At 53.7% G+C, this 25,662-nt stretch overlaps 3 protein-coding genes across 3 annotated transcripts; 1 reads left to right on the plus strand and 2 right to left on the minus strand.

Moving 5' to 3' along the window:
* Nucleotides 1-1,474: 1,474 nt before the first annotated feature.
* NCLIV_018250 (putative PPR repeat-containing protein) lies at nucleotides 1,475-6,455 on the plus strand (the record flags this gene model as incomplete). The annotated part of the gene is made up of 3 exons (XM_003882018.1): nucleotides 1,475-4,030; nucleotides 4,908-5,257; nucleotides 5,882-6,455. The coding sequence occupies 3 exons, from the start codon at nucleotides 1,475-1,477 to the stop codon at nucleotides 6,453-6,455; spliced, it is 3,480 nt and encodes a 1,159-aa protein (XP_003882067.1).
* A 1,776-nt stretch (nucleotides 6,456-8,231) lies between these two features.
* On the minus strand, nucleotides 8,232-11,812 carry NCLIV_018260 (putative U4/U6 small nuclear ribonucleoprotein; the record flags this gene model as incomplete). Its single annotated transcript, XM_003882019.1, has 4 exons — nucleotides 8,232-8,879; nucleotides 9,317-9,598; nucleotides 10,259-11,171; nucleotides 11,502-11,812. 4 exons carry the CDS (start codon nucleotides 11,810-11,812, stop codon nucleotides 8,232-8,234), a joined length of 2,154 nt encoding a protein of 717 aa, XP_003882068.1.
* Nucleotides 11,813-21,809: 9,997 nt separating this feature from the next.
* NCLIV_018270 (hypothetical protein) lies at nucleotides 21,810-23,956 on the minus strand (the record flags this gene model as incomplete). The annotated part of the gene is made up of 3 exons (XM_003882020.1): nucleotides 21,810-22,233; nucleotides 22,687-22,890; nucleotides 23,766-23,956. 3 exons carry the CDS (start codon nucleotides 23,954-23,956, stop codon nucleotides 21,810-21,812), a joined length of 819 nt encoding a protein of 272 aa, XP_003882069.1.
* Nucleotides 23,957-25,662: the final 1,706 nt, after the last annotated feature.

Raw genomic sequence — 25,662 nt, forward strand, 5'->3', positions numbered from 1 at the left:
GCGCACTCGGAGTCACCTTCTCTCTCTTTCTCTCCGTCTCTGTCTCCTCCCTCTCTTTCTCTCCGTCTCTCTCTCCTCCCTCTCTTTCTCTCCGTCTCTGTCTCCTTCTGTCGCCATGAGGTTTTCCGCTGTTCCTCTCTCTTCAGAATTTCTGTCACTGCCTGTTCCTCATTTCTGCTCGATAGAAGAGCCGGGCTCTACCGACCTTGCCTCTTCTTCGTCGGCGCAGGTTTGACTCGAACGCCGTTTCCTACACTCCGTCCTACGTCGGCGCCTGATCTGCATCTGTAAATGCTTGTGTACTGGATGGCACCTGCCCTGAATCACCGAAAGAATGAAATTCGAAAATGTATGATTCTTTTTTCGATGTGGAACTGAAAACGTAAACCATCGGGGCAGCCTCTGCATGCGCCTCGACGCAAGCTCCCCTCTCATCTGTCTTGCAGCCCACGCACTCGACATGGACTCCTTCTCGCGTTCCCTTCCTCCACGCGGCGCTGTGGAGCTCCCTCTCCTCACAGTTTGGTCGTCGTGTTCCAACTTTGGATTCAAACGGTCCTGGGAAAGCCGAGCAAACACGGGTCCTCTTGGCAAGACTACGCGGCACAAGGCAAGAATTCGGTCTCCACCAAAAGGAGAAGGTCGGCCCCGCGCTTCGGGTGTACGGACACCCCCGGTCGCGGGTGGACGGACACCTGGGCTGCGCTGCGGCGTCGTCTCAGATGTTTTGACAAGAAAAGACAAGAGGGGCCAAATGCGGTGTTCACTCTCACCGTTCCGTTCTCCAAGGAAGGCCAATCGCCTTCGTTTTCCCTTGTCGTTTCTTGAAACTGTCGCGCGCGCTTCACCCGAAGAAAACTGGAGGGGGATCGGTGATGCGAATGGGCCGTGTCGCTTCTTTCATGTTTCCCGTTGCTTGCTCACTGTCCATTCCCGTTCAGAGTCCCCGTGGAACCCTTCGTCTCTTCTCCCGTCTCCACTCTCCTCTTGGTCTCGTCCGCGCCTTTATTCCCCTGCTTCCTTCTCGCTTTCGTCCTTTGCTCCTGCCACCTTTTTGCCTTCTCGTCCTTCTTGTTTCCCACCTTTCTCTTCGCCTTCTTGTCCCTCCCATTCGGCTCTTTACGCTTCTTCCCCTCGCAGTTCTGCGTCCACTCTTCCGCCTTCTTCGTCTCCTAGCGCTCCTTCCTGGTCTCTCTCAGCTTCTGTCTGCGTTTCGCGCTCGTTGCTTTGCCGCGCTTCTCCGTTCCCCCTGCCAAGGCGCTCTGTTGCTCCCCACAAACGCCCGCCATGCCTCGACCTTCCGCACGGCCCCGCGTGTCGCTTCCTCTCGACACCTGGGCAGGCGCATGCAGTTCGCGCCAGCCTCACTGAGAAGGCCCAGAGGCAAGCCGAGGGCGGGGACCTTTTGCGAGCAAACTCCGGGGCGCTGTCGGCTCGGGGGCGGCGAGAGAATTTCCAGGCTCTGCGGTCGACCATGAGCAAGCGAACAAAGAGCCGCGTGAGACTGCAGGCCGCCGAAGAAGGAGCAGAACCTCTGTCGCCGCACGAAACGCCGGCGTCTCCTCTCAGCTCTTCAGCTTGGCCGAGCGGCGCCGCGCAGAACGCACGCCGCCTGCGAGCTCCGCCACCCCAGTCGGGAGGCGAGACTTCTTCGTTTGGAGGTTTTGGCGGAAGGCCAGAAGAAGGAGAGAGCGAGAGGCAGAAGCGAACCGCAAAGTCCGTTTTCCACGTCGAACTGCCTGACGAGCAGCGCTCGCCCGTTCTCCAGGCTGCGTCTTCGGTCTCCGCCCAGGTTCGGCTTATACACGAGCAACGAGCGCAAGTCAAGCGTTTGAAGAAGCGGCAAGTGGCGCCGCTGCCTCGAAAGCACTGGCTGTACATGCAGGCGAAGCGCCTCGAAGAAATGGATGCTCTCACAGCTCCTGCCTCTTTGCGGGCTCGCGAGTCTCGCCTGTCTCCTCCCTCGCCAAGAGGCGCGGAGGGCCTTGCCGAAGAGAGCGAAGACGGAGGGAGAGAGTGTTCGATCTTTGCCGAGGACGGCGGAGACGTTGAGCAGCACATTCGAGCGTGGCGAAGACGGAAAGGCCTCCCCGAGGACGCCGAAGAGGAAAGCAACAAGGAGCGACGGCGCCGACTGCGAGAGGAGAAGCGGCGAGATATGAAGAGGAAAGTGCGATGGGAATTGCAGTCGCCTTCCGCTTCAACTCCTGCCGCGAACGGCCTCAGCAGCCTAGGTGGGGCGTCGACTCCGGAAGGTCCCGCCTTCGAAGCCTTGGCTTCTTCTCACGCCGCCAGCTGCAACCATGTGCTTCAGCTGGAGGATTTCGCGCGTGCATCGACTCCCAGTTCGTCGGCTTCGCCCTCGCTGGATCCGTCGTGTCCTTGCCCATCGTCGTCGACTGGCTCCTCTGCGGAGAACACCCTGTGCTTCACCTGGGACTGGCAGGAGGGGCAAGCGGCCTCTGGCGAGAAGACAGAGACAGGACAAGATCCCGCGCGCGAGAGCGCTCCAAGAGGACGGCGAGGCCGGAGAGAAAGGAGGGCGGAGATCCTCGCGAACCGGCAAGCAGCCTCCTTGGGCGCTCCCCCGCACTGGCTAGCCAAAAACAAGGTCGAGCCTCACCGCTTCATGCAGCAACTCGCCTTGACGGAGTGTGCCGAGCCTCGGCCCTCCCCGGAGTGCATGCAGTCGCGCTCATCGGGCCTGGAACCCATCCAGGAGGGCCGCCGCAGTGGAGGCGCCGGAGACGAAGACCACGGCGAAGAGGGGAGCTCGTGGATTCCCAGTGTCCTCTCCACTGACGCGCCGAAGCGGGTCAGGCAAATGATCGACAGGACGGCGGACCGGTCGGAGAGTGGAGACGCGAACACGGAGACCATAATCGGAGAAAGCCACACATCTGAGGCGACGCCCGAGGCCTTTGCCGAGCCGGTGGTGGAGTCCAACCTCCACGGCAAGCCTGCCTGTCCTTCTCCTTCCTCTACCTCCTCTCCTTCTGGGTTTCCTGTTTCTCCCGATCTTCCGCCCGCGAAAACGGAGCCTGAGAGCAGCCTCATTACTGTCGCCTCCAGGCCTGCTTCCGTGGCCTCTCTCCCTGCGGCGCTCGGCTCACGTTCAGACCGTGCGGCGTCCTCGCCGGAACGTTTTTCCGAGGGTCTTTTGGACTCTGGCGCGAGTCTGGTGAGACATCTGAAGCGGCGCGCGTTGCAATACGAGGCGACGGGCGTGGATCCTTCGCTGCTGGACGCCTGGTCGTCCGCTGTGGGATACTTCCCTGGGATCGAGCGTCACCAGAGAGCGCAGGAGATGCGCGCGCTGGCGAAGATGACCTTTCAGAGCCTCCTGGACTCTGGTCGGGGCTCTGTGAAGAACTTCAATGCCTTGATCAAGGCGAAAATCTTCTTCGATGACATGGAGTCTGCCCTCGAAATCCTCGAGAAGATGACTCGCCACAGCTTCCCGCCCGACGAAGAGTCCTTTGTCCATTTAATTGGCGGCGCAGCTCGCAAGGGCGACAGCGCCAGAGCCCGCATGCTCTTTCTCAAAATGCGCTCCACCCTGTCCTCGCCGCCTTCTGCGCGCGTCTACGCCGCACTCATTCAAGCGCACGTGGCCGCCGGAGACTTGGCCTCAGCCTTCGCTCTCCTCAGGAAGATGGAAGACGAGCACATCCCTGCAGACTGCGTCGTGTACACCGTCTTGATCGACGGCCTTGTGCGCGCCAAGAAGGTCCGGAAAGCCTGGAGAACGTTTTGGAACATGAGGACGTGGAAAGGCCTCGAACCCGACGAGGTGCTCTTCACCGTGATGATCAAGGCTTGTGCGGTCAGAGGCGAAGCGGAACGCGCCATCAACCTCCTCGACGACTTACGCGCGTCGGGCCTCCACCCCACAGACGTCACCTACTCCGAACTCATGCACGCTTGCTGCGACCGCAAAGACTTCGCCTCCAAGTGCTTCCACTTCTACCACCAAATGCTTGCCGAAGATATGCCTATCACCGTGCCCGTCTACACCTTTCTCCTCAGGGTGGGTAACGCCCACAATCCAGAGCATACATATACAGTATACATACATGTATATATATATATATATATATATATATCTGTAGGGGTGTATGCTTGTAGAGATGTGGATGTTCAGCCAGGCGTACAGGTATAGAGGTGTTTGGATAGGTGAAGGGTGGCTGTATATGGGAGATGGTGTGCGAGGATGATGTAGGCGTAAGCGTATGCGCGGCAAACGCGTGGAGGGTTCTGTGTGACGAAACCGGTATAGACGGACGTGCGCAGTGGTTCAGTTCTCGCTGTACATGCGAGGCCCTACTACCCCTGGCAAGACGCGCAGGAGTCTCGCCTGCCTCTCGTGCTCTATGTCTTCTCCGGTGGCGCGTACGGGCTGCTCTCTTTGCCAGTGTTAACGCTCCGGTTCTCCCATCTCCAGCACTCACCCCTCCTCTGTGCGCAAACGTGAGGCGAGCCGTTTGTTTTTCGGCGCCCCCGTTCAGCCCTCTCGCCCTGTCCAGCGCACGGGAATCGGATTTCGTAATGGCCCTTGCCTCCGTTTCACCTTCGGTTTCCAACTTTTCCCCTCCGTTTTCGGTGCTTCTTCGCGGGACTCCCGAATCGCCACGCTTTCGGTCTCCTCGGCGTCGGTCACTTATCCGGTTCCAGGCCAGCGGCAACCCCCTTGCATCTAGAGGCTGTGCGCAGCCAACTCGCGTTTTTTGCTTCTCCCGTTTCTTGCAGATAAACTGACCAAGTCTCCTGTCACCCTCCCTTTGCTGTCATTTCTCTCTCTCCTCATCCCAAGCGGTGCCAGTGTCTCTCTCTGTCTCCATTCTCTCTCTTGTCTCTCACCATGTGTCTCTATTGACTACTCTGTCTCCACTTTCTCTGCTTTGCAGGCGTGCGCCGCTCAAGGGAATGTGAAGCGAGCGAAGGATGTGGTGCGTCAGATGATTCGGGAAAATGTGCCTTTTTCGCCGTACCTTTACACCCTGGTGATTCGCGTCTTCGCCTCGGCGATGCGCCTCCCGCGGGTAAGCGATGCGGAGCGAATCGCCAACCTTCGTTACGCCTGGCATCTCGTCCAGGACATGCGGATGAAAGGCGTCGAGATTGAGACAAAGACGCTCAACGCCCTTCTTGAGGTCTACATCGCTGGCGGTTTTTCGCAGTATGCCGTCGACATGCTCAAACAGTACCATGTGCTCGGGTGTGAACCCGACATTTACACCTACAAGGCTCTCCTCACGTAAGAAAGACAAAGCGATTAATCGAGCCGTCGCCGTCTCCACATACACATGTCTCCGCAGCTGTCGCCACCTCATCGAAGACGTGCCTATGCACAGAAAAGCATCCACATCTATCTATATATATTTTTTATATAAATATATACATATATATGCATATATTTGTGGGTAGTTCTGTAAGCAGGTATTTTGGGACATTTGGCAGCTTGCATATTCGCTGTGTAGACAGATGGATTAAAAGGTAGTTGGGCGAATGCGTGTTTAGCTATAGGCGCATGTGTCTAGAGGAAGTGAACATGCACACCCCCTGGCTGTGAAGTGTGCGGGAGTGGCGACTTCCATGTAGATCTGGGATGCAGGTGCGATTGCGTTATAAACCGGCACTCAGCATCCACCGTAAATCTTGAGGTGCCGAGCCCCCGGCAATGATGAGACGAGAAAGCGAAAAGAAAGGAAAACGTGGCGGGTTTCTCAGCTGCGTGTGCGGGTGTGTGGTTGCTTTTCGTCGGACGAAAAATAATGGAGTCTCTGTGTGCGATTTTTGGGATGTCTCCGCGGCGTCGATCTGGCTTCTCGTCTTTCTTTGCTGAGACGTTCCCCTGCGTTCCCGCTTCTGTTTTGTTCAGGATGTTCGCCAAAGATCTGAAAGATGTCGGTCGGTTCTTTGCTTTGTGGGACTTCATGAGGCGCCACACGTCCCTGTCCCCGCCGCCTGCACTTTTGCACTTGGCCCTAAGCACGGCTATGGACTCCCAGTCGGCGAGTCGCACAGTCAAAGTTCTTCAAGAGATGTACGCCCTGAAAGTCTTTCCCACTCCGCAGCTGACCGACAGGCTGGCTCGAGTCGGGCGCGAGATCACAGCTATCCACGAGATGATTGGTCTCTTTGTGAAGCTTCAGAAACAGGACGTGTTTGACAGAAACCGCAAGGAGCAACAGTTGCTGCAGACTCAGATTGACGAGCACGAACTGAAAGTCTTTGCCGAGCGGGGTGTACCCCTCAAGGGCGACAGAACGCCTGAACAGGAAGTCCGGAAAGACTTCTTCGACAAGCAAGATAAACTGAAAAAGGCGAAATACGGCGGAAATCGACGGCCGTGGATGCCCCTGGGCGATTTCCTTCAATCCAAGCAAAAGGGAGGAGAAGCGTACGCGAAAAGGCATGATCGACCGCGGCCTCCGCCTGAAGTCGAAGGCTAAAGCACAGCGCGTCCATCTCGCTGCAGATGCACGTCTCCACACCTACACGTGCGTCTGGGCATCTATACACGAGGGGCTGAAATGGCCGTCAGGCAAAAACACTTGGGTACACATATGCATCTACAGTGGGGGTCGTCACGTTTCCTCGTAGTGCATGTACGTATAAGTGCATAGCATCTATCAAGTGCTCGACGCTAGAGATATATATATTAATATATATATATATATATATATATACATACATACATGTATGTATCTGTAGCGTCGGGAACCAGAGCGGTTTTTTATTTTTTGGGATTTGATTCGTTCTTCAATTGGCTTCCTTTCTCCGTTTCTTCCCTTGTCTGGTTTCCTTTGTCTTAATGTGTCGCTTTTCTTTCTTGTGTGCGTTTCCCGGAGCTTCGTTTTTCTGTCGGCGATAAACCAAGAGTGTGAATTGTTATTCGTTCTCAACTCGTTGCCGTATGTCGCGCCCTGCTCTTTCTCTTTGTCTTCTTTCCCTCCACTTATTCCGTCCCCCTTCCTGCCTTCGCACCTTCGGCTGGTCATTCCGTGCGTATCCTAGAAGGCGATGTCGCTGAGATGGAAGAAAAGGGCGCGAGAAACGAAAGAGGTTCGTCATGGCAAAACTGCTGTGATTCGGTTCCTTTATTCTTCCGCTCCGCGTCAGCTATTTTACGCGATCCCGATCGCTTATGGCAAACTAGGAATGGACGTCTCGTGCAAAAGGGAAAGCATGCGAACCCGCAGGGAGGCGCGACAAAAAGGTTCCGACACTGCCGATCGCTTGCGTATAGTGGGGAGTTCAGTCACCCCGAAGATGATCCAACAGATGCCAGAGCCGAGCGGAAACTAAATAGCATACAGACTACTTTACGATCTCACGTCGGTTTAATGAGTCAAAGTTTAGTCCGGAAGGTACCATCTGAAATATCTAACCGAGTATCCGCTTTGAAACAGCACATCGCGGCTAAAGGACCTCTGGGCTCTTTCACGATAGTTGTTGCCGTTCCTTTTGGAGTCGGCATTGTGCATGATACGTCTTTTCTGCATTGTGATTGAAATCACGAGCAGCCTAAGACCCCGCTCTTTGTGGTGTACCACTTTCTCGTAACCAGAAGAAAGAAAGTGAAACAGTTCCACGTATGTAGGTAAAAACGCGCAACACGGCGGGCTCAGCATTGCGAAAGCAGAGCAAAGACAATGGGAATTTTCGTGTCTCGCCTCGTTTGGGAACCGGAGTGCATTTTAGAGATCAAAGCAATCTGCTCCGTCTTGTGAAGAGCGACGAGAAGGTCGTTTCCTTAAGATCCTTAGACGCGGTTGAACGGAGGGGAAAACACGGCAGTTCGCTTGTTGTCGCTCCAGTCGGCGCCCCAACAACGCAAAGAAAGACCGTCCGCAAAAAGGCCAGGAGTCAAGTGTCCCTTCCTCAGTTGGCTGCTCTTTCAGTTCAGCCACACCGCAAACGAAAACGCAAGACTTCTCGGTTTCTGTTCTCTCCCGAAAAGGATTCTCGTCCGATCTCTTCGTCAACCCCAAGCCACAGACGACCAGAACGCCAGCCCATCCTAAATAAAAAATGCTTGGCAACAAAAAGGGTTTCCTGCGGTCGGTCCTTTCTCTCTCAGCGGTTGTAACAAGACGGAAAGCGCACAACCGTCGCCACAGCCGCGACGGAATTTCCTTGGTGTGCCGAAGACGGCGCCTTTTTCCTGGTGTAACAGCTGCCGTTTCTTTCGATGTGTCCGGTTCCAAGAAAAGATGCGTTATTAACTACTTTTCTTGCTCCGCCTCGCTTTTTGTCTCGCGTGGTTCTGACTTCTCGGTTTTCGGGCTCGACGCATAGAAATGGCTCCCGCATTTCCACAGCTTCCAGGTGCGATCGAAGCCAACGCTGGCCAGGATTTCTCCTCCTTTCATGACGTCCATGCTCATCACTCTGCCCTCGTGAGCTGCCAGCGTTTTCAGACAGGCAAAGTCGTTCACGCTCCAGACTTTCACGAGGCCGTCAAAAGATGAGGTGTACATACACCTCCCATATATAGGCTCAAACAGCACTTCTGTGACCAGTTTGTTGTGTGCGAGAACAGTAGTGATTATGTTTGAACTCGGTTTGTTACTGTGGCTCCCGCCCGGTTGAGGGCCGTTATTCGAAGCGGACGCGCCTTGCGATTGTTTGCTCATGCCCTTGCGCAGATCCCAGATCTTCACTGAGTGGTCATCCGACGCTGTGGCTACGATATTTCCCATTATGGGATGGAAGGAAGCCGATACGACTTGCTTCACGTGCCCCACGAGAGGCATAACTGTCCGGCCGGTTCGCAAGTCCCAGACACGGACAATGCCCGAGAGATCGGTGGTAACAATCAGTGAGCCGTCCGGGTGTATAGACACGCCATACACCGCCGCAGCATGACCTTCCTGGGAGAGCAGAGCGACAGGAAGCGAACAGGCGTGGATCGAGCAGCAAACAAGATGAAGGAAAAAAGAGAGACCGGTGGCTAAAGCAAGAATGCGGGATGAAGGGACGCATGCGAGTGTGAACAGCGGAGCTACTGGAGGCTCCGACACAAAGGAAGAAAGGTTAGTCGACTGCTGGAAGGATCAATAAAAAAAGGGAAATGACAAACTAGGAAAATACCAACATCAACGTATCTACCAGAGACACCAACAACACAGTCAAGACAAAACCAAAGAACCCTCTGCGTATTATTCCAATCTCCCATATATATATATATATATATATATATATATATATGGGGAAGCAGATTTACATAAATTGGACATCTACCGTGTTTATCGCAGTGGCGAGTTCCATGAGTATGCAGTGCTAGCACAGCATTCAGAAAGTTGCTTACCTGCAGGAGAAGTTCTTGCTGAGTCTCGATGTCCCAGAATCTCCACGTTTCGTCGTGAGACGTGGACGCCAAGTACCTCCCGGAGGGATGGAAGGCCAGGCGGTTGACGCGGTCTTCGTGTCCCTCCAGCTGGAAGACCAGCAGATCGCGACTGTTCTGGTTGCTGTGTGGAGTCTTTGCTGAGGATTCAAGGCCCGAACTGCGCGTGTGCATGCGGTGAATGTCCCACAAGCAGATCGCCCCATCCGCCCCTCCGCTGGCGAGAAGGAGCGGAACGCCGCCCTGTGTGGAAACGGGGAAAAACGCAAATAGACCATGCATGCAGAACGGGAGGCAGAAACGGAGAGGGGGATAAATGGTAGGTTCTGCCGCAAAAGCAGTGTATCCATCAAAACTTCCTCGTCTCTTTCCTCTACTCCCCTTCGGTCACACAGCTTCCCCTCCCTGTTCTCTTCGGCCATTTTGCTCCTTTCGCCGTCTTTTGCGTTGTCGCTGAGCGGCCTTCTGGCGTTTATCTTTTTGCCGTCTCATTCGGAGCAGCGGAGTCAGTCAGGAGGCGTTCTCAGTCCGGTTCTGAGTAGACACAGACTTCTCTTCTCTATGCGGACGAGGACGGGAAAACCTTGTGCATTGGCTAGCAACCGGAACCCTCCTGTACTCCCGCGTTCTCACGAGAACTACGTGACTCTGACTCTTGAGTTCGCGCGAACGCCGCACACACTAAACATGAATATACATATAAATGTATGTCTACATGGATATATATATATATATATATATATTTATATCTTGATGTATACATATATCCACGGAGGTAGAATCTCACATAACAGGCACACCAAAGCATCCGTGTGCTTGCATGTGCCAAATACACATGCGCATTGTTTCTCACAAATATACGCCTGTTTCAGCGCCTGCTGATATGAAGAAGTGTGAGCTCACCTTCTGGGCTGTGTCGCTGCTTCTTGGGGCCTCTCCCTCTGGAGTGTCTCTCCACGCGAGTGCGTGGACGCGTCCCGTGTGGCCGCGTAGCTCTTGCAGCAGTTCGCCGTCTTGGACTGACCAGAGCTTGACGACTTCATTCCAGCTGCTGGTTGCGAGGAACTGGGAGTCGCCTCCCCACGACTGGAGCAAGAGAGGGTCCTCGTTCAGGTCCTGCCTTTTCTCTCCGCAGAAACGCACGCCTTCGTCTTCCTCCCACGCGTTTCTTGCCTCGTCCATGTCCGACTCGGTCGGCTCGGTCTTCACGCGCTTCAAGGGTGCCGCCTCTGTCTCCACGTCGCCCTCCACGTCTGCACGTTCTGGCGACGCGAGGACGAAACGCAAAAGACGGGAACTGCCGGGAGAAAACCTGCAGCAGGTGAGGGGACGATCGTCGCCGACCTGAGACGCGCGCACCGCCAGTTGGTTTTGCAGGTGCGAACAGAACCGGCAGAGACTCCGAAGCACGGAGCGTTTCGGAAGCGGAGAGAGCGTGGCGGACGGCGAGAGGAGGAGGGCTGCCTGCGACTTGAGAGACACAGGCTTCGGCACGTCTCGCTTCAGGAGCTGCTCTTGGCGCAGACGCAGCCGCGAGCGCCGCACGCTGTCTTCGAGTAGAAACCGACGGGCTTCAAGGAGACTCGGCGAGCCTTCCGTGAAGAACAATTCGTTGCCGTCTGCCACATCTTCTGCTGCCGCCTCTTCGATTCCCGCGCGCTTTGCCCGAGACAAAGACTCGTCTTCCAAAGTGAACTTTTGCAGCTCTTCCTGGGGCAGTGTCACGCCTTCGGCAAAGAGAAGCTTCAGGCGCTGTCTCCGCTCGAAGGGGCCTTCGCCAAAGAGACAGATCGGGTGTCCGAGCGCACGCAGAACTCTGGGACGCAGGGGACACAGAACCACACGAGAAAACAGTGGAAAGTCGACACAGAAAAACGTAACAACCTCCAAAACTCGGCAAACGAGACAGACGCACGCCACTACGCACTCACTTTCCTATGGCATATATATATATATATATATATATATCTAACGAAAGAGATGCGTATTTGCACCCGCACACCAATGTGCATGAAAACGGGTGCACATGTATACATCCATACGTCAACATTGCTGTTTATTCGGAATCGTACGCAGTGCCGTTTGTGTGTGGGTACCTAGGAGCTTTTGCCCAGGTGACGATCAAGACCCCGTGTGTGCGCCTCACTTTTTGACGGTTCGATCATGTGTCGGGCAGACAGCTTGGAAGTTCGAAGCCTTCTGCTGGATCTCGAAGCGTTTCAGCAGCTCCTGGTGTCTCTGAACAGCCGGCTCGGCCTCGACTTCCTGGCCGCCTGATCCCGTATCCACTTCGCCAGTGACGTCCGAGACGGCGGCGACTCCCGCGGGCGCTGTGCCCGAGACTGGGCCGAAGTAAATGTGGGTTTTGCTCGGAGGACCATCGCTCAAATTTCCTTTTGCGCTCGCAGCAGGTGCATCGCCTGCTTGCGAGGGAGGCGACTCAATCTGAGGCGGCATGGTGTTAACGTTTTTCTCTGCTGGGCGTCCCCTCAGCGGCAACACGAGGCATGTGGGCGCGGGGAATCCGGCCGGCGAATAGGCACAAGAGTGAACCGGGAACGGACGGGTTCTGTCGCCCAAGAAACGTGCGAAACGTGAATATGGCGTTGCACGAGGACTTCACCAAACGGAAAGAGCGCGGCCGCTATAGAAGACGGCCACGACGGGAATTCGAGTTGGCGAAAACAGGTGCTCTGGCTCCGGCCGAGAAGAAGCAGATAAAGAAGCGGGCCGAGACTGCTGGTTATCAACGGAGATCACGAGTCCGTGTTGATCTGATCTCGATGAAAGTGCAAATGAAGAATGGCGGTTTGCGCATCAGAAGACAAGGCGGCGTCGTTGTGAAAAAGGAACAGACGTCGCCTCTGCGGAGGAGACAATTCTGAGCGGTGGGGAAAGTCCGCAGGGGGTGGCTCGTGGTCGAAAACGCAAGGATGAACGCGCGCGGAGTCAACGCACTGCGTGAAGTCTCAGGGACAAAAACAGGTATTCGCTTCGTGCGGAAAAGAACGCGAGTGACGAAGGGAAACGCGGCGAGGGGACGAAGGAAGCAAAAAAGCGGGGGCCGGACACGAACGGGGCGCAGGCCGAGAAGAGGCAACGAACTCAGGACAGAGTTGTGGTCGATGAAGCAGCAAAGAATGAGACTCCTTCACACGCCTCAGTTCATTCGTCGATCACTCGATCCCTCTGGAGGCGTGAGGAGTGCATCGCAAATCTGGGACAATCTGGGACAACGGAGGAGAGATTTGGATTTTGGTTGGCATACCGGACTCAAAGGACAGAAGGAAGGTTGTGCATCCGAGGATCTCAGACGAATTCCTTCGTGTTGCTTCCTTGCTTCAGAAGAAAAGTTGTTCCGAGAGGCCTTGGGAGTGATGCAGCCGCGAGATCTCTTCCGCCTCTCTTGGCGGTCAACTAGAGATATCGGGGCACGGTACTGCAAGCGACCGGGGTCAGTTTACTCGAAAACGAAAAAAGCGCAATCAGACCGACGAATGGAAAGAGGCCGTGACAGCGCGTCGAAGGGGGAAGTTCGAAATTGCAGTCCAGAGTGTTCGAAGTCGCCTTCGGCGACACAGAGGAGGGAGCTCCGAAGCGGCATGCACGGGGAAGTGGACCGAGGAACACGAGAAAAAAGTACAAAAGCCGCTTCACAACGCAACTTTCTCCTCAGCACCCCTGGCGAGACAAAAAAAAACTGTGTCGCCGCCGTATGTTTACTGCAGTGAAAGAAAACGGGAAGAAATGGTGTCGGAGTGGCCTGCGTAAACCGGACGGAGTGATAAAAACTCAGCAGGGAGTTACCTTTGGTTTCCGGGATGTGCATGCAGTGCGTCTAGAAACCCTGTTCCAAATCAGAGCCGGATCGAAACTGCAGAGCTGCGCAACGCTCAACGCCTCCTGCCAAAACCAAGAATAATGGGAAAAGCTGTTGTACACTCCTGCAAAAGGGGTAAGGAAGAGAAATCGAGACTGAAAGGAACGATATGTAATCGCGCACGGCGTACGTGTATTTACACGCGCCGTGCGGGGGGTCTTGCCGCTGGCACTCAGGGATTTTTTGTTCGCATGGCTCAGTCGCTTTACTGTTTTTCAAAAGAGAAGCAATGGTTTTCACTGGGGACGCAGGTGACACTACTGTTTTGTGGAACTCGAGAGTAACACGGATCAACCAATGCCTGCGCTGCATGTCCCCCCTGATCCCCTCGTACTCCACACAAACCACAGCTGTTGAAAGGGAAGGTGTGTGAATGTTCAACGGCACAGGGAAGATCCAGCATTGGTCACAGTGTGTCTTGTTTGTCGCAGCTGTCCGAGGGTTCGCGGTAGGAATCAGAAATCCGAGTCCGCGGATCGAGGGTGCACCCCGACAACTTTTAACGCCTCACATGCGCGTGATTCTGCCTACTGGCCTTCATTCCAGGTGCCTAGAAAAGGGAACTCGATCCGTTTCGTAGTGCGGGATGTGGCGTCTAGCGTTATCCCTGAACTTTTGAGCCGCTGCTGATGACCACAAGAGAGTATGGGCATAGCTTGACTCGTAGTCACGAGACATACTCAGTCAAAGCGGTTGAAACTGCTCATCTAACTTTGCCTTCGAAGCCAGATAGCTTAGATAAGAGTCTAAACTGCTGAAGCCGACGTCATTGTGCACTCGATAGGCGCTGTACACAGCCGAACAGTCGGGCAACGGAAAGGAGTCGAATTCTACGAGCGCCCTCCCAGGGATTGAACGTTTGACTTGCGAAGGCACTGCGGGGTCATCCTTGGTGCGCGAAGTAAGGGAGGACTGGTGGATACAGCATTCTTGACAAGCCGTCCAGAAACCGTTGGAGGATGGCCCTCACAAAGCGCCATCTATCGTACGGACGTGGTCACGCGGCCCCGTGCCGTCAGCCACAGGCATATTGCTTCTCCTGGAATCCGAGCCCGCGATAGCGACGGATCGATGTCAATTTCGACTAGCGTAGGGGTCCAGCAGTTGTAAGTTATTACTCCTCATAACTCTATTACACGTGCCTAATTAAACTGTCTGCTTATGCAGGTTGAACATTTTGCTGCTCCGCAGAATCCAAAGTGATGCCTGCTGTCTCGCGACTGCTGCTGAACCCTAGACCGTTAACAAGAGAAAAAGAGAACAAACGAGATGAATTTCGAGAATTTCGAATGTTCGGAGGCTTGGTTACAAGCTTTCAACATCCGCAGAGTGACCACATCGAAACAGGATCTGATACAGCGGCAATAGGGATAGAACACGGCTTCGTTCGCTTCTTCTGTTTTCGACGAGCAAGAACGGGGCCGCAGTCCATTCGTTTATCTAATTCATAGAGCCTCTGGTGCTGCCTGACTCCATACAGCTGGCGTCTAGTGCATGAACGAGCCTTTTGTGCCTTTTTCGCACCCTCAAAGAACGTCACCTCCCTCTCGCGACTCATTTTCCGACTGGAGCGCGTTCCACTTTGGAGAAAAACTGCCTTGCTGCCCTCACAAGAAAAACCGAGTAAGTGCGTGGCACCAAGACAACGTGAAGGCGCTTCACAGCGAACCTGACCTGTATTTCACCTTCCTGATTTTACGGATTGTAAGGTAGAATTCGTAATCCAGCCTAATTATCCAGGCGAAACCTGTGGAATCTGGTCTATGAGAGTCTTCGGAACCCTGCTACGTCTTTGAACAGCAAACGTCTGTGCAGGGCTCCAGGACACGTCATTGGCTGTTCATTTCTGTGTCCTGTGCATATCACTTTTCTCGAAGTGCCTCGTTGGACGTGTGGCGACATTCTGCATGGATACAGTTCACCGCGGATTAAAAATGCACGAAATAGAAACATGTTTGCCTCATTTTCGACTTCTTTCCACTTGGAAAAAGACAAACCGTTCGAGTACTGGGAAACGGGGTTCGAGCGGCAGGGACTGGTTGTCGAGTGCTTAGAGAATCTGTGGAGATGGAAGCAACCTTCTCCAAGAGATCGAAGCACAACGGAGAACCCACGACTTTACGTAATTCCGCCGAATTCTCTCTACATCGTGTTTCACATCGGGATAGGATCGCGCCGCATCCTCACCTGACGCCGATCCGTAATAGGATGGAGACATCCGTTGACTAAACCGGTGCTGGCAGCATGTATCGAAACGCCTGCGTCTGTATTTGGATTTTCGGGGAGCCCGTGTCTCGCGGCAACAACTGCGATACGAAATCTGTATAGACGAGAATCCTTCCGCACACGCTCAGCCTCTTTTTTCCATCTCTGTCTCTTCGCCAGGAGAGCTGCGCCTGTGTACAGCTCGTTCCTTCTCTTTTCTGATTTCCGAGTTTCGGAAGCGTTGCCTTTGAAAAGAGTGCGAAACTTCCGCATGTGTCTTCATGTCGCTTGACTCTCCTACGGCCAGCACAGGGGGCGCACGTTGGCGGCTTTCCTACGAAACCAGCGTCGCGGGTGCCACGCCGACAAGTGGAACCGTTCCAGCTGGCTGCGACTCTCTGGCTGACCTCTCGATTGCTGGTAGTCGATGATGGCCACGGCACCGCTTTTCCGTTGACACTTGTTTTTTCTTCAGCCGTTCGTTTTTTTCTGTATCAAGGGATTTCACGTGTTTGTTATTTCATGCGGAAGTCATTTCTGCGCCAAGGAAAAAAACGGAGGTTCCACGGAAAACAGACAAATATATCTCCGAGCACCTGCAGCTGTGTTCTCGGCGAATATCTGTGTCGCAGTCGAGAGAGCGTGCGCAGCTTGTTACTCCCTGAACGTCTTGCGTCCACCTTTATTGCTCTGTGACGCTGACAGGTCACTCAGTTCTAGTTCCTGGGAACTCACTGCCGTTTTTCGCGAAAAGATGGCTTTGATTACGTCGCCAGTTTACGTCGTTCCACAGCAGGTGACAGTCGCTCAGCCTGCGATGATCAACGTCCAGCAGCCAGCACTGTGCGTCACAACGACTCCAGTCTACAATGTTTGCATTCCTGTCGCACCCCCCCCTCCAAAAGTGACGGTTTTGACGCCGCCTCCAGCTATTGTGACAACCGTCCCTTCTCCGGTGATGCTTTCCCCTCCACCTGTCTATTATCTCGCATGATTTCGTCAACGTGACCTTTACACCGTGTAGCTGGAGAGGTGCTGCGTAGTTGAAAATCCTGTTCCATTCGGATCTCTCAGAAGCTACCTTATTGCGGGGTTCATTTGCCTCCACCGAAGCTTCCACTATCCCCGTCAGGTGGTAGAGTTGGAAGCCAATCTTTCAACATGCGGAGGGTGCTCTGTTCGGTGGAAAGCAGAGGTGCGCCTTAAATGGAAACCAAGACAACGAAGGCGGAGGTGCGAGTGCAAAAACGCGAGAGGGAAAACTGAGTACCATGCGGATGGCAGAACAGATGTGTGAGGCCGCCGATGGATGAAGCGGTGGACCATGCAGTAGCAGGGTGTTCAGCGTTTGGCCAGGGCACTAGGTAGGATAAAATGTGCCCATACTCAGGGAATGCGGAGCACAGAGGCGCAAATGCTGGCTCGAAGTTGCGTGGGCAACCCTTTTCTCCCGCCATCCCCGAGACCAAGCTTGGAGGGTTCCTCAGGGTCCCTCGTAAAGGAGAGAAATCGGCACAGTTCCTCTCTTTGTGAGACGGGTACGCCAGGGCCTTCTTCTGTATGTTCAGGTATTTTCGCGGTGGATGAGGATGTGTAGGCGGACACCTAAGAACTGGAATGTTCTCTCGTCACCAGAGCTCCCGTTGTTATTGAGCCGGGTGGGGTGAAACGCATTGTGGCCCTACCCTTCGTCAAATGCTGGCCCCAGTGTTTGTGTCAGGTGCGTTCTGCACGAAGTTCGGCTTGGTTTTCCAACGGGAAGAGTTTAGCAACCATTCCTCCCCAAGATCATTCCCCACCTTTCTCATCAGACCCCTGCCGGGATAAGATCGGTAAAAATGCTGCCCAAATAACCCGGTCAAGCACGCAAAGTAAAGTGCAGTGCTTGGAAGCGCGCTCGAAGCTGTTTGCCGAACAGAAGCCCAAGCAGCAGTTTGATGGCGCACGCTTGCAGGCGGGACTCCAGAAGGGCTTTTCATGTAGCAAGGGAACGTGCTGTGGCCAGCAGTCAGAGTCCGTCGCTCTGATGGCCGTACTTCTCCGGTAACCGCGTTGGATTGTTCTGGCATGCACGTGTATCATATCTGGTGTGGGAACACTGACTGTATTTGTTGTAAGATTCAACTGTCTTCTGAGGCGACATCCCCGATGTCGCAGCCTCCGGCTGATACCATTCGGCAAGGCCATTAGGAGACGGTACGAATGGCCGGTACGAACCGGGAAAGGACGCTCCTTCCTCCGCTCAAGATCGCTTCCATTCACTATGCGAGCACAGGACGGGGCGTTTCTTGACCGAACACACTCCTTCGAGCACGCTTTTTAGGTCCCAAAAATGTAATGCAATGTGCTCGGTGCATTCTTTGTTTTCAGAACAAAAAGGACAAAGGAAAAGGTTTTGTATAATCTTCGGTTGTCCTCAGCGTTTCGTTGGAGGCTTTTCAGCAGTTGTGCCGTAGCCGAGGACAGTAATGAAAGCGCAGTTCAATGGTTGCCGGACAGGTCAGGCACATTTGGATTTGTAGCCTGGCCAATGAAAATGAGAGTAAAAGGAAACGGCAAAGTCATTTTCTCTCAGACTGTCTTGAAAGGCTCACCGGAGGCGTTCGATTATTCGAGCACTCTTTGGAATCGGATCCCTATTATCGTTGCACGTATCGTACCACATGCCGCCTGATTTTCATAGAAGTACGCAGAAAAGCACTCGCCCCTAATGCAGATAAAGGGGCAGAGTACGACACTACAATTCCACAACGAGTTATTAGCTTGCACCGAGAGAGCTGCTACGGCGCCTTAATTGGTGATTCTCTTAGGAGGGGATCAGCTATAAAGGGAGGATATATTGGGGAGCGAATTCTGGAGTGGTACCGTACACGGATAGCAAACGACGCTGATAGCGTGCAGCCGAGGAGCAGAGTTAGACCTGATCCACTCTGTCATTCCATCACCAGCGGCTGATGCACAGGTCGCTGTGCACACTGAAAGGTAAAAACGCTTCCGAGCTCACGAGGGCCATGCTCCGCGAACGCGTAAAAATCGGCGTGGCTCGGCGCTGCCTCTCACCCGAGAATGGGCGCCTGCATATTGACTTCGAACTACAGTTGTGAGGTCGATGGGTAAGACGTTCTGGAAATACTAGATAATGTACGAAGGCATTGTGCGGATCGGCCTTGCTGTAAAGTCCCATCCGCAAAAAGGAGGCTGGTTCTCAATGAAGTGCCGAAAGTTGCACTCGGCCTTCTAGCCGTCCACCTGACCCAATCTTGTCTGTTAAGTTTTTCAAGCACTGTGCACAGGCCAGTAAAGCCATGGCCGTTACTCACTGGACACGGTTATCAATAACCGAAATTTGTATAAATCGTGCCCAGTTTTCCCCCGTTGTCACGTTTCCTGAAACTGCGAAAAATCGGGCAAAAGAAAGCAGGAGCGTCACAGGGGCGCATTATGTACCTCCCGGAAAAGCTGGTTGAGAATTCCGAGCTTTTTCCTAGGGTAGCGTGGTCTTGCTATTGCTTGAGGTCGGCAGCATCGTGTGTTCTATAACAGCATACCCAACGAGCAGGAAGCTAGTCAATAGGAACAACTCGCAATCTGTGACCCCGGTACACATCTACGACCGGGAAGAAAACCTGCCCCATCTGCAATGTTGTGATGCACGGATGGTTCTTCATGCATAGCACACGGCTGCCAGCAATTTGTTCTCGGTCGCTGCTTCAGTGTATAGTGCAGATGCATGAATCGTCGTGTCTACGCTTCTGCAAATAGACTTATATCTGTTCAGTCACTTCCCCTGGTGCACCCAAGACGCTGCGATATCTACAAAGAGCCCCCCGAATGGCACCTTTCAGGCCCCCGCACAGGCTTCTGAGGTTAACGTCTGATTCTTCTGCGAATTTGGCTTCCCAGCATCATGGTGTGCGTTCGAAACTACGTTACCTCTACAAGTGCCTTGTCGCCCACCTTCCAGGGACACTTCTCACTACAGATATCGCTGAGGAAGGGCGTTGCTGGCATCGGCCCCTGTGGTGTGGACTGCTTGCGGCATTAGCAGACTTCAGTCTCGGTCTGACAGTCATCTTACCCTGAGCCCGCGACGTTGTCACTTCTTCTCGGATTAAATGTCCACTGGGGCCCGTGTGATTTCTCGCTGGGATTGTATGTCCCTGTCCATGGGCAAGCAAAGAATGGACTTATGTCCTGATGCATTCCAGGCCACGAACCTGAACTTTTACCAACTACGTCTCGTCCATTTTCCAGTCGGCTTCTTAACCAAACACCCCGTACGTATTGAACTGAAAAAGGGAATCGTTCTGCTGTTAGAAATACACGCACTGTATAGGAGTGCTTTCCTGGAAAGTCACAAAACAGCAGTCATGCTCTGGCAAGCGGACCACATCCGAAAAACAGAGAATAGGAACACCACATCCTAGGGGAAAACACGTCGCCCACGAAGATGACTGTCCGTGTGGATGCGACGGAGGGTTTCCCTGCACACATTTGGAGTAAGAACAGGAACAGACAGAAAAGAAAAAGAACAAGCTAAGCTACTCTGAGCAAAAAACGCCTACCTGGACCTGGCGTTTTCCTAATCTCGGAAAGCGGGCTGCGCTGAGAGGTTCCGAAACCCCATTTCGGCGAGTCCTCCGGGGCGCGAGGGTCGTAAGTGCACGGTCCTGTTGAAACGATAGCAGGTATATGGCTCTTCGCGAGGATACCAAAGAAATGGAAAAGCGACGGTCACCAGCCTAGCAGAGGCCGCTGCCAGGGACCTTAGTTTAACAAGAAAGCCTACTCAGCAAAACTCGCCAGAGATCCCCATTCTTGCCTCAACGCGTGAAACCAGGACAGAAGCCCGTCGAACAGTAAGACAACAGGAAGCTAAACCCGGCGACAGAACCATGGGCTGAGCTGCAGTGCTATGAGCATATAGGCTCATTAATCAGCAGGCTGGCCTGAAGAACTTAAAACAGGAAAGAATGCCTAACCTCGTGAGGGCAAAGTTTCAGACGTGGCGTCAAAAAAGCTGGCTGATGCCGCGCCTCTAAATAGCATTGTCCCTGGACTGCTCGTGACTGAAAAGAGACGATTGTAGTCTCAAAGCCTTGTGGCGTACCAGGTGTGTCTTGTTTCGTGCCGAAAGAGTCTCTCTTCTCCGTTCCCAGTGAGTACCTGTTGTACAGGGGACATGGGGAATAGGTGCAAACCAACGTCGCCCATGAGGCGGCCTGTCTTACATATCCGCACGATTTCCAGTATCACAGCAGACAATCGGAGTTCAGTCATGCCGTAGGTGTCAGGTCTTGACTGAGCGATGACGGTAGCGCTCCCCTGGGGTGATATCAGTTGCTGGTCCCTAACACCCTAGTAGTTATATCGGGTCACTTGTGCCGGTCGTAATGGATTCAACTGAGAAGGTGGTACGTCGGCGTGATTGTCCTCACCCCTCATAATCCGTGTGTGCTAGCTGATACCGTTATTTGTTTTCTCACATGTGCGGCCCCAGATTTTGTTCGCAGCCTCTCAATTCATTCCCACATTCCGTCCGCTTTCGCTCTCAAAACCTTTTGCGTATCTTCACGCTACGGACGTTCGGTTGTCAGTTTGCAGTCTTTCTACGGCGCCTGGTCCTTTAGAACTCTCAGTTAGTTGAAATACCGAAAGGGAGACCAGCTAGGGGCGTGGATACCTCTACCAGAAATGCTGTTTACTGACGACACTTCCCAGAAGGAGCATTTCACGGCAACCGTTCGTCTTACTTCGCTCCTTCGCCTAAGCTGCTGGGAATGTTGTAGGCTCCAGGGGCTGGCCCGTCTCTTCTGGAGTAAAATCCTCGTTCGCCGCCGCCACCGAGGCTGGGGAAAGGCAGAGCGACTCCATGTCATCAACAAACTCGGCTGTGCCCAGAGTATATCGCAAAAGTGGTATTTACCGGTGGTCTACTGATGTCGCTCTAGAATACTCGGAATCTCTGCTTGTCCATGCCATCGTGGTGATACTGTCATCTAAATGGTGTCAAGTTTTGAGTTGCGATTTAGTTTCGTCCGCTCATCCCTTTCTGGCCGCCTGTCGAGTCGTCAGCCGCGAGAGGCAGTTGACGGGCGTGTCCTAGGGATCCCTGAAATTCGGAGCGAGCGCCACCGGTTTGTCTCGATGCGTGTGTCGGTCCAGATTACTCTCGAACAACACGCGGAGCCGCAAGGAAGCAGACGATGCGTCGGGGAAAACGTTTTCCTTTCAGACAAACAACGTGCGCGGTTAATGGTTCAACCTTCCCGCGATATACGGGAACTGTGAACCCAGGGGATTGTGCAGCCACTCTCGTTTTCCGCCGCACTGCCTCGGATGGTGCTCCATCTGTTGCTATTCGGCTCTTCATTTTGTCCGAACGAGTGATGGAAAGAGCGGGTATGCAGTGGGATAGGGTGTCCGTGGTGTGGGGCTACGTGTAGTGGCAGTCAGGGAAGACGCCGCTATTCCTATCAAGTCGAACAGTTGTTTGTGGACACGAACGAGAGCCGCCCAGGTACAGAGCGGTCGAAGAGAAACACTTCTCAATCTGTCCAAATGTTCAGATATTGTCAGCTCGTACCTCCATGCAGGAGGACGCCTTCGAGGACTGCTTTCGGGATTGTATTGCCCAGGACCAGGCAAGCTCGTGGAGTAACTCTTTCCTCGGACTTGACTGCCGAACGTCCACTGCGGGCTCTTCGGACTCGCTATGTCTCCGATCATGTTGTATGCGCCCGGTCCCGGTGTCGTGCCCCCCGGTCTCGAGGCTGCCGTCTTCACGCCGAAGCTGGGACCAAGTGAACAAAGCGGAGACGTCCAGTATATCTGCAGATGTTTTCTACTGTTCATTAACCATGTGATCCATATAGTATAACGGGACATTAGACCGAGCCTGCGATAGATAAATGTATCTTGGGTAATTGTATATTAGTGGCTGGTCATTCCAGGCATGTTGCGTGCATCCTCTCTAGCAGAAGAGCCGCTCTCAGGGCCACTTTGTGAAGGTCGCTTTGTTCTTCATCCATGTGTACACACGGTGCAATTTTATCAGTGAATGGAATGGTCCACTTTCAAGCACCAGCAAATGTACAGGGCACCACTACCGTTCCACTGGCGGCAAGTGACGAACAGTTTCCGTCCATAAGGCGATGGGGCGCCCTCGGACTTCCGACGCTATCCAGCAGATCCGCAAAGATCTCTTGCTGGCAGATAGGACGATCGCTAGGTGCTCGAAACGAACCTGTACTTCCCAGCATCTCTTTCGGGATAACGTGGGTTGTAGGCGCCGGGCCCCGGACTGTTGTCCTTTCTTTTTTGTTCGCCTCTGCTTCCCATCGAATACTGCGGCGACTCCTGAAGCCTGCTGGGCAGCGTGTACGTGCCGGGACCGGGTACATCAAGTTTCGACACGCCTCCCGCACGTGAGCGGCTTTGAGTTCCTATGCTGCAGCAATAGCAACTCGAGCACACAAAGCAGCGACTGTGCTTCTCGGAAAATCCGGAATTCGCCTGCGAGATGTTTCGTGGCAAAAGCGGCGCCGTCATGCGTATGCAGTCCTAAGGAGCAAAGCGAGACTACACGAATTGACGGTCCTGTACAAGGAAACCCAGGCTATAGCAAGGCCAAAAGGACCATCCCGGTGCCCCTATTCTTCGCGGAATCTCGCTTCGCCTGTTAACTCTAAATTTGCACAGTCAGAGGGACCAGTCACACGTGAAGACGAAGTGAGCTTGAGACAAACACTGCCCTCTTTGGCAGGTGAGCTAGCCGAAGCAGAGTTGTCTCTTTTCGATCTGTTGCCATGCCGGAAGAGACTAGTCATCTGAGTGTGTTCTGTGGTGGGATACGTGCACCTCAATTCCCTTTCGATATAACCAAAACACACTGCACATTCGCTGAGGGGGCAGTTTTAATAACCGGCTTGTTCTGCAGTTTCCTCATAGCCTCTGCAGCCATTGGCACATAGCTGTTTAGTATCGCAGTCGTTTTTGCAACAGAGGCTGCCCCTTAATGCGTTTCTACGCAGCAGGACAGCAAAGCAAGCATGTCCCTCCATTGCCATAAAGCATGGAACAGTGCAGAACTTGAGCGCGTTGTCATGCCGGTGATATCAGTTTGGTGTGTGACTATGTTTGCCGTTCGTGGTTTTTGCAAACACTGTACTGGCCCTGAAATCGGTCAAATTGGAGCTTCGTGGCCGCACTCCCCGATATGCTTGTGGTCCCTGCTGGCACACCCCAGTTGGGGAGCCTTGCCATCCTTATAGGCAGAGCAGTTTTATGTCGGAATCATGTGACACTTTTGCAGAAGAAGCTTACCCCCACTGAGGTGAAGAGTCGCCCAGATACCGAGGACTGTAGGCCCCCGGTCCTGGAGTATTGGGTGCGGAGAACGTTTTGCGTTGGCCAGTCCCCAGACCGTACGATGGGGATCCCGAGCTCTGTTTGGCGTCATACGCGCCAGGGCCTGGAGAGGAGTCGGCCTTCGTAGCCGCTCTACGGCCTGCCATGGACCACTGCGGCGCAGCTCGTGCACTTTGCTTGGAAGGGTCGTAGGCGCCTGGCCCTGGGAAGGGCTGAGCACGTGACCGTCCTCGAACTTCGCTTCCAAAACTACGGAGATAAAGCATAACCCGGGAGGTGAAGTGACAGCAGACGGCGGTTGAGCCCCTCTGTAACCGAACTTGGTTTGCCATACTATTTAGCAGTGGAGCAACAGACGTCGTCCCACTGCAAGGCGGGCTGCGTCCTTCGTTCGGACGACGCGTACTCTCATTTGAGACCTCATGCCCTCCACGCGCACAGTATGTTTGAGTAGATGAGGATTTATTCTTGGTGGGTGTTCTCTGTTGATTGCGACCGCTCTCCCCAGTAGAGGGACGGCTGGAAGTGATCTGGATGTGATGCGTGTCAGCGCCCATCCATGCGGGCTAGCGGCACAACAGGGGACGGGTCTATCAGCGACTGTCTTGACGGGTTAGAGCTGGTGGGGATTCTGAGCTCCGACTAGACTCGGAGCATAACCTGTTCTCAGACGTTAACTAGGAACCCTGATAATTTTAGTCCTATGGAACTGAGTGAAAAGCCTAGCATGTGCCGCCAGATTTCTGATGGCACCTCTCCACAACTTTCGAGATTCATCTTCCTCCCCTTGGTCAAATGAGGGTTCAGAAAAAATGGAAGGTCTCAGTTGCACGCTTGGCAATGTGTCTTGTCTTTTTCTGGACGTTTTTCGAAGCACACAAACGTGATTTGCTCACCCATAGCTTGGAGCCGCGGGACTCCCTGCCCGACCTCCGGTTTCATACGCTCCTGGACCTGGCGTCGCCGTAGCTGAAACAGGGCGTGGACGGCCTCCAAAAGACCATTTTGGAGCCGACGGTACATTTGAGAGAGTGGTGAGGTAGTGATCGGCGACCCTCTCCATGGTCGGATGCAGGTTTGAAAAGTGCGGTTGACAAATAATCTACCAAAGAAGAGGATGAGATTCCCTACAGCCCGCCAAAGAGGAACCTCTCGCCCAGAGTTTCTCGAGAAAATGGTGTGCTCTTAATCGTCCTGTTAGGAACCTGGATCTTTCTCGACGCCGGCCACAAGGACTGCTTTCGAAATGTAGCTGTCCTCCTGGTACACGGTTGATCGGTTATGATGATCTGCTACCCCAGAACCGTAACATCTCGCGCCACAGTTCCTGACAAAAGCGGATGCAAGGTTAAACATCCGGCCAAGTGCTCACACATGTTAGACCAACCACTAGCCGTACCAAAACGACGCCTATGTTAGACGCAGGCTTGAGAAAGTGTCGTGCAGCACGCACAGTTTGGAAATGTTTGCGTACGAGAACAGTGGGGCGTGATTTTTTCTTCAGAAGCATCTGTTCGAATAACAGGGAACCAAGAATGCGCGGCCTGTTGACTTTTAATCGGGATTATGATACACCGATACTGCAGGAAATGAAGACGTGTAAAAAACTTGAAAGAGAAGCGTATCCGTGGAGTCGGTTCCTTCATAGGCGTCTATTCCTATCCCATAACGATGCCACACCAACCTTTACAATTCGGGTTTTACTTTGCGTCGATTGCTGTCTCGTTCCGTTATCAGCAGCTCGTGCCAGCGGTTTTGCGTGATGCCATGACCTCGACTGAACTGCGGTTCCTGCTTCTTGGGCATCGGCGGCCACACGTGACCTTAAATGTGTTTTCCGTGGCCACTCTAA

Source organism: Neospora caninum, chromosome VI, assembly GCF_000208865.1.
Source record: "Neospora caninum Liverpool complete genome, chromosome VI".
Taxonomy (NCBI): Eukaryota; Apicomplexa; class Conoidasida; order Eucoccidiorida; family Sarcocystidae; genus Neospora; species Neospora caninum.